This window comes from Lagopus leucura, unplaced genomic scaffold (assembly GCF_019238085.1).
Source record: "Lagopus leucura isolate 7727_CA_CO unplaced genomic scaffold, USGS_WTPT01 Super-Scaffold_100014, whole genome shotgun sequence".
Taxonomy (NCBI): Eukaryota; Metazoa; Chordata; class Aves; order Galliformes; family Phasianidae; genus Lagopus; species Lagopus leucura.
In genome coordinates, this window is record NW_024962268.1 from 16,995,125 (window position 1) to 17,003,600 (window position 8,476).

The following is an 8,476-nucleotide window of genomic DNA, read 5'->3' on the forward strand; positions in this document are numbered from 1 at the left end:
TTGTGTGAATCAAAATAACTGACTCAGGGCCTCATCCTGTAACTGTTTACATCTCTGAGTAACTTTACTTGTGGAACTAGTTCCAGTGAGTTCTGTTCATTCACAGATAACTTATTAAATTACTTTGGCCTTGAAAGCCTTCTTTGATTGGTATTGCTTGGCAGAACAATTGCACAGTTTGTGATCATGTAAGAAATTTATGTCATTTGCCTGGTACCATGCTTTGTTTTTGAGCAGTGAGTGGAATTGTAGTGGAAGCTGGAAAGAGATGTCTGGTTTGGTTTAAGAGAGTATTTGGAGTTCAAAGCTGTGCATTTAACTTATTAAGCTGAGGTCAGCAGAGGGTGATCGGTGTTTTATTCCTGTTTAGGTAAAATAATTCTTACATTGTTGGCCAATGTAAAGTCTTGAGACTTGATCCTACGTTGTCAGACCAAATTATTTTTATATCAGTTCAGCATCTTATGTATGGTATGATTTATCCTTTCATGATATGAAGAGCAAAAGCAAATAGGAGGGTAGAATTAACCTCTACAAATAAGAATCAAATCCTTTTTATCAATGAAAATATATCTCTATTAAAAAAAAGAAACAAAAAAACAAAACCTTAACAAAAAGAACAGGCAAAACCTTGGTCAGTTTACTAGCAATTAATGGGGTTACAAAAGATCTGAGAACCAGAACTATTAATCGAATACTTAACAATATTTGGTACTTACATCATGTGTTGTTTGGATCTGAAACAAGACAAATTAACTGTAACTAAAAAAACTAAAACCCTAAAAAAAAAAAAAAAAAAAAAAAAAAAAAAAAAAAAGGAAAAAGAAAATACGACTGTATCTTCATATTGTAGCTCATCAGAAGCTCTTGCATCTTTTTATACATTCCCAATCTGAGCTGGTAATTCTGGGTTTTTTTGTTTGTTTTTTTAAGTCTTGCTGATACTGAGAGAAATTAGTAGTTGAGTACAAGAAATAGGGCAAAAGGCCTACTTGAGCAGACACAAAAATATACAAAGGTCACTGTAGGAACAGGTCTTAGATTCTAAGTCATCTGACACTAAAATCTGAGTTGGAAATCCACCTGAACGAAGATGGGTTGGCAGTCTTTGTATTTGTCGTCAGAGGGGAGAAATGAGCACTTTTTTGGGTGCTTTTAAGCTGCACTTGCACCTTCCAATTACTCTGTTTTTATCATCTGGATCTGTAATCCGTACAAATGAGCATGGAAACTCAGTGTTAAGTGAGCATGCAATCTCCGCTGAAAGATTTGGATTTAAAAGGATTTAAATTCAAGGAGCTGCATTTCTGAAAAAAGGTCATGTCTGTGTAGATGAGCTACTGCTGAGTGTGCGCTGTCTCACCTGTGGAAGACTAGCATAAATTAAGTAAAAAACATGTATTTTTTCTAATTACTTCTGAGCCTATGGATACAGATGTAGTTGTCTAGGAACCTGTGGGTAAACAATTTCTGTTGAGTCATATTATCCAAATTAAAACCTTGTTGTTTTGAAAATCCTTCTTCCACCACCACATACCTAGCTTAGACTAATGCTACACATGCAAGTGGAACAGAAGATGGAATCATGACATGCAAAGATTTTGTGATGCATCTACACAAAAAATACTGTGTGCAGGTGTGGCTGAACTAATGCCTTTCTGAAGCATTGGTCTTGAAACTCGGTGGAAGCATAAACACATGAAAAGTAAACATGGTAGTCTGATGGTTTTTGGGGAAGATTTGGATACTAAAGGGGAAACTGAAAGGCAGTCAGAGGCAGAGGGATGTATAAATTAGCATATCAGGATCCGTCACAAGGCCCTGGAGGAAGACATGCAAGAAAAAGTATGTCTTCTGAATGAGCAGTTGTATTTACATCTTATCTATGTGCTACACAGCTTTTCTTGATTCATCTTATGATATTATAAACATAGTAGCTTGCTCAGTGGGAGATGGGACAGTTAGTTAGCTAACATACAGTTTCAGTCAGAAATGCAACTGAATAAAGAGTCAAATCCATTGTTTAAACTCTGCAGAAAGTGCCCCCTGTACACAGGAAAGAAATTTGGCTTTGATCAATATAAAGCAGTGATGTGACACAGTTCACATGACATTTCACAAAAACTTCCTAATCACTTAAATCAGAATTTTTCAAAGAAGCAAATGTCTGTGTCGTGATGCTTTGAGACTGCTGTATGACAGTCATTCTTGAGTCTGGGTAAAATATTTCAATGCAAACTACTTTAATCTTTGACCAGGGTTTCACATTCTGTCACATTCCATTTTTCAACTGGAACACAGCTGTCCCCTACAGGCATTCTTTATAAGGAAGGTCCTGTTATCCTATAGCTGAAGAAGGATTTCTCACTCTGTTCCTCTTCTTTCATGCAGAAAGAAGTACAGAATAACTATTGAGAGACGAACTCAACAGGAGGACTGTAACATGGGGAAACATCGGCAGTTACGCGAAGACTCCATTAGATCTCATTTTTCTGCTGCATAAAGAAGAAGAAAAATAATCCCATTCTTCCTGGGGGAAAAAAAAAAAAAAGATTAGGGGAATGGACACAACCAAAGACATCAGTGTAAGAAGAGGCTCTTGAGGAACTCACTCTTTTAAGCAGTAATTCAGTAATTTTGTCTTAATTTTTTTCAGAAGCTCAGGAATGATTTACTAATCACATTATGCCGCATGGTCTTTCATCTCATGAACAAAAATGATGCAGCTTGATGTTATAGGATGTACTTAATATGTAAAGACAATATTTCTTAAGACATGTATTAAGAACAGCAGATTTGTTTTAATTGATGAGGATGCTGCATTCTGTTTCCCGTTTTTTAGCTCCTTCCACTCCCTTCCTTAGTTGCACTTCACTTTTGGGTATCAAATGCAGATTCACAGACACAAATGCTGGTTTGCTGTCAAAATGAAAAAGTTGGTTAATGTGGGGTATGATCCTGCATCACTGATTTGTTGTGCCTGACTGCAGGAAATGCAGGATTACACACATGGAGTTCAATCCTGAGAGGGAGCTGGTACTTTGGATGTAATGAACTCTGTTGACAATCAGGAAGATGGAAGCACACATGAATCATTCTTCCCTTTTTTGTGTAGTATTAAGAAAAGTACTGATTCTCCCTCTTATGTACTGGGAGCTTAGAAAAACTCCAGTGAGCGATGTGGAGTTTCACTGGCATGAAATAGTGAAAAAGAAGAGGTCTCCAGAGCAGATGGGCTAATTCTGCAATCTTATTTGTGTTTTTATTGTGCTCTTTTCTCTCCACTGCCATGACCTTTCAGAGAGGCACAGTCCATGTGGGACCTGTTCCTGTTCCCAATGAAGTCAGTGGCAAAATCCCATTAATTTCAGTGATCACAGGATTGCATCCAAAACATGTAAATACAAAGGGGTTTGTATAGCTGAGACAGTTCAAAAGAGGGTCTTTTTTTCTGTGTAAAAATGACATTAATGCTACCATTTTAGTTTTATGATATTTTTTATCTTGTATTTTTCTATTAAAATATCTATTTTTGCTTTGGTAAGATTAAAACTTAAGGGGGATAATGTTTTGAGGACATATTTTTTATGATAGGAGTAACATGCAGGGAAAGTCAGCAACAGTAAATGCATTTTAGAACCAGTATTTAGGGGAGAAGAAGTGACTTTATGGATAACAACAAACTTTTTAACCCTTTACTTCTCCAAGCATGTGTGTCCTGTGTACAGTTATTTAAACAATATAAATGCAGTTACCAGATTGCTTATACGATGATAACACTGATCCTGAAGATAATGAACTGTGTGTATTAAGTAGTCCCACATCAGTCAGTGAGGCTAACTTCACCTTTGTACGATTAAACACACAACTATCTTCAGGAATCGGGATGGTAAAACTCTACTCTAGGACTGACTTTAATCTCACTGCCATTAGTATGCCTGGGAACTTTGCCATTGACTTTACCAGGAGCAAAACTGAATCTGTGATGAATTAGCTACTGACGGGTTATTTCACATTAGACAGATGAGAGGTCTTTCTGGTCAAGAAACGGAAATGAACAGCACGTAATATAAACGATGAAGACGACCTGTAAAAGTACTGTCTGTGAGAAAACCCAGCTATGACTATTGTAATGCATGAAATCTTCTGGCTTATCTTATTCTGATTTCATAAGCAGAACTTTTCTGGTCTCAGGAGTCATAGTCAGACTTTACACAATAGTATTCTGAAAACTGGCTCTAAACTCTGTATTCTACAAAATTTTTGTACTTTGAGAAGCCAGAGTGAAAATTCAGAGAAACCATTTTGAGGTGGCTGGAAGTGAATGAAGGGCAAAAGCTGGCTTTGTTTTCTTTCTGCTGTCTTTTGTCAGTGGAGAAATACTCCATGGAATAATTCATATGAATATTTTTGCTATTTCTTTCACTGCGCTATCTCTTAGCATATGCAGTGGTCATCACCTGCTTGCTGATGGTCAGGAGAGCAGCAGGATCAATGATGGCCATAAACTGGGTAGATTTTAGGATTTTAGGCATCTTTAGGATTTTCTGTGATTGCCATTATTCACCTGATAGATTTATATCATCCCATTTTTCAGTCAAGACCTTTATGACTTTTTCAAAGGAACAATATCCAGAGTAACACTGAGACTAATGGACAGTTTTCAGAAGTGTATACTCTTTGTCTCATGGACACCAGAGCTGGGTATAGGCTAGAACAGCATTCATACTGTCATAGAGTTGGAGTGAAAGAAGACTTCCTGATTAGTTTCTGGAGATTTTTAAAAATAATTATGTTTATCTAGTCAATGGACATGGTTTTGTTTGTTTGTTTGTAGTTCTTGGTTAGTTGGTTGGGTTAAAAAAAAAAGAAAAAAAAGCAAATTTCAGAGATAACTTCGATCTACTTTTGTTTTGCAGTTAAGCCTTTCATTATTTTTACTTTCTTTTATCCCTTAGACTACTTTGTCATAGCAAAACTTAAGGAAAATTTTAAAGGATGTAGAGAAAAAGGGTATGATTTGAAGGATAAAATTTTTAGAAATGGTAATGGCTATGAGTTGTCCTTCCAGTCTGAAATGCTACTGACCTAGCCACTAGTTAGGGAACAAAGCAGTGTTGGCCTGCCTTTTTACTGTGCTTTCCACAGCTGGAAAGCACAGGAATATTCAGAGCAGAATATCAGAGCAATGAGATCTGTCTGGGGCAACAAGTTGTTAGGACAACTTGTTTGTTTTGTGACGTCTTATTATAACGAGGCATTTTTTAAAAAGTAGAATGAAAGGTCACTCAGTTAAAATGACAGTTCCTCTTACCAGGTTTATATAGGATTTTTAATCATGGCTTCAGGAAGTTTTTTCCTGAAATGTCTGTTGGTGGGATGCTGATGGTGGCCTTTACAACTTTACATCCCAACGCCTCTCGTCTTCTAAAGGTGAACCTTTCTCATGTGTTAGAGTATTTTAGATTAATGGGCAAAATCCTTCTAAGTTGGTATACAGCTGTGAATTTTTCCCACAGAAGAGTGGAGATTGTGTAAAGTATTTCACATAAGTACATTCCTCTACAGCATAAACAAACTTGCCCTTCATAGCTGCCCTCCACAGGCCTCATGCTAATCTTCACAGGTCTTCCAAGAACCACACATGAAAAACTGCCTTGAGTTTACATTATTAATCAGAGGTTCTTTACTATCTAATGTTCTTTCCCTTTTTGATTCATATGCATTAGCTCAATGCCACAACTTTTATGCTTCGGTAAGGAAATGTTTAATCAAAGTAATAATAATTGATTCTCCAAAGAGTTTTCAAAACCCACATTTTTGGCTTCAGTTAGTTACCTGTGTTACAAATATGCATTACAGAGCAGCACAAGGAGGGCCTTGATTCAGCCTACACTTTAGAACACATGAAACATGCTCGACTTCAGCTTGTAAGTGCTTTACTCACTTGGGACCAAAGGGCATCATAACTGGCCACAGCCAAATCCTAGGGAATCTCACCTTGCTTGAATTGGAGCAAGGCTAGCCCCAGAGTCCATATGTTTATTTTGAAGTCTCATAGCTGTGCCTGTACCTGGTGAAATTGAACTGGTGGCTTTGTGTTTTGGTCAGTGGCAAATTCTGATAATTTAGTTTTTCACTGAATTCCCAAATATGTCAGCTTAATAGCTGATACACCTCAAAATTCTTTTCCAGAGAATAACATGAACAAATTGTTTGGACTTTACTCCCTTACTTGAAGCATATATACTTCCACTGCAGCAGCATACTCTATAACAGAGAAAGATGAAGCAAAACTTTCAATAGGACCTGTGATTTAGTATGCTGAGACCCACAGCTTTATTCAGCTGCCTAATGCTTTGATGTGGACCTTAGGTAGTTTGAGAAGTTCTGTTTATGGACAGTTTATGTGCCTCAGGCTGTCTGTGTCTCTTCATAACCAGTTAATTACCAGTTCAGTCAGTGATGTGCTTCGCTCAGAACATTCAATCAGTGCTAAAAACTGCAGTAGGAATGTTGCACATTTTGCAGGATTGTGGCCAGAATTCCGCTTATTAAATTCATTCATTTTTGAAAATAAATTTTATTGATCTGTTTTCTGTTTGTTTTTAAGAAATGCTTGATTGCATTATTGAAAGTATTTCTATAGGGTTTTATTGGAGAATTATTAAGGTGTAGTTAATACTTTGAAAGCAGTGGGGAGGATGGGAGCTAGACAAAATAAGAACATGCTCCATGACAGCATGTTCTAACGGGAGGTTGAGCTCTCTTTCATTTTCTGGCTTGCAGATCCAATCACTCTCTCCTTAAGCAAAACAAAGAAAACCTCTCATTGATTCAAAGGAAGCAAACTCAGACCCTCACTGAAGTATCTTCAGTCTTTAAACTCAGCATCTTGAAGCAGTTCAGAGTTAATTTCTCAGATTTGCAGTAGAACAGGCTGCATCAGCCTTAGCTGACCTTGGCTCTAGAGCGATTTTCACCTCATGAATGCCATAATGCTCCTGGAAAGCTAAGAATAGACATCAAAGACAGGAAGCTAATAGTCCTGGTCGTAAATTTCTTTGGCAATTCAGTCCACCTTTTCCGGAGCTCAAGACAGTTCCACATCCTTCACCACCCTCCTCTGTGCTTCAGGGAAGCCATGTAGCCATTCTGTTTCTTTAAATAAAGCAGTTGAGGTTTTTTGCTCATTTTCTCCCAGAGTGGAATAAACACTGTTGAATTCCCTATTTTTTTAATGCCCTTTTCTCCAGCTTCAGAAGTACTCTGAAAAGAGACAGCTACTTTCCATCACGTAGTCAGACCTGCTCCCAGTTCCCTGGAAGGCCGCTTTTCTGTAATTTCAGCTCATGCTGCTTGTTGTCTTGCTGTTCAACAGCCTGCACACCTTGCATTGGCCATGCCAGCCAGCTGCTATCGGAGTTTCAGAGCCAGAATTGCCTGATGTTGCCTGTCAAGTAAACAAAGCTGAAAAATTGGATTAGCTAAAAACTTCATGGAGTTTAAGTGGAATTTTGAGGCTGGCATCCTTTTAAGAACATCCATGGCTGGCACTGCAAATTGAAGTTCTGTGATTCCTAGGCACCCTGTGCTGCAGGGCTGAGCTCACAGGAAGCGCAGTGCTCCAGACACGAGCAGATGACGTCAGGTGTTGTGAGCAACAGTTTTTACCCTAGCAGTTGTAAAAAATGACATCAATATCGACCTGCCTGTGGGGCAAATGGAAGCAGACATGTTTCCAGTGGTACATCTCTTTTTCTGTGAGTCAGGAACACGTCCTAGTAACTTCTCTTGCAGCAGTGAAGGATGAAGGGATGCGTCCTGTGGCACATCTTTTTCAGGAGGCAGCATTGGCCCTTTTTAGAAACAAGGAAAACAAAAGTTACTTTTTGGAATATATTTTGAAGACATGCTGGAAAAAGCTTTGCCTTCAGATATGCTGTGTGTACTCCCTCCCTGCCCTTCTTTCTTGCTGTTGAAAGCACAAAAAGATTTGTATGTGTGTGAAACCTATCAAGTGGAAGGATGGAAGTGTGTGCACTGTGCCGATCTCTGGTTGGAGGCAGAAATGAATTCCGATGGCTTCAGACCTGTATTTCTTCCATTCGCAGATATCTTTTAACATTCTGACTCTGAGACTGGTGAAAAGTGATTAATGAAATTAATACAAGTAGCTGTGAGAGATCTTGGTCCTGGCTGTCTACAGGGATCAGCAGGCTGTGCAGCAGGTTTTGTTCATGTCTTTTCTCTTCTGGAGGATGAAAGGAAGCCTAAGAACTTCAGCTTACCCCAGTGAAGCCTTAAGTCTGACATGAGTGCATCTCCCTTTATCTCACTTATAGAAGAAAAAGGATAAAAGTTAATATTGGAGTTTTTGAAAGGTCAAGGTCGGTTTTGATCGAGATGATAATGCTGCCATGGCTTTGAGGCTTTTTTGGGCTCATGTTTAGTTATGTCCAGTGTATCATTACGT

At 38.2% G+C, this 8,476-nt stretch overlaps 1 protein-coding gene across 1 annotated transcript in view; it reads left to right on the forward strand.

The window, feature by feature from the left end:
• Nucleotides 1-4,845, forward strand: part of NPR3 (natriuretic peptide receptor 3) — a 41,541-nt gene extending 36,696 nt beyond the window's left edge. The window contains exon 8 of the mRNA XM_042875502.1: nucleotides 2,392-4,845. Within this exon, the coding sequence (XP_042731436.1) occupies nucleotides 2,392-2,503 (112 nt within the window). The 3' untranslated portion in view covers nucleotides 2,504-4,845. The remainder of the gene's footprint in view (nucleotides 1-2,391) is intronic.
• The last annotated feature ends 3,631 nt before the right edge of the window (nucleotides 4,846-8,476 follow it).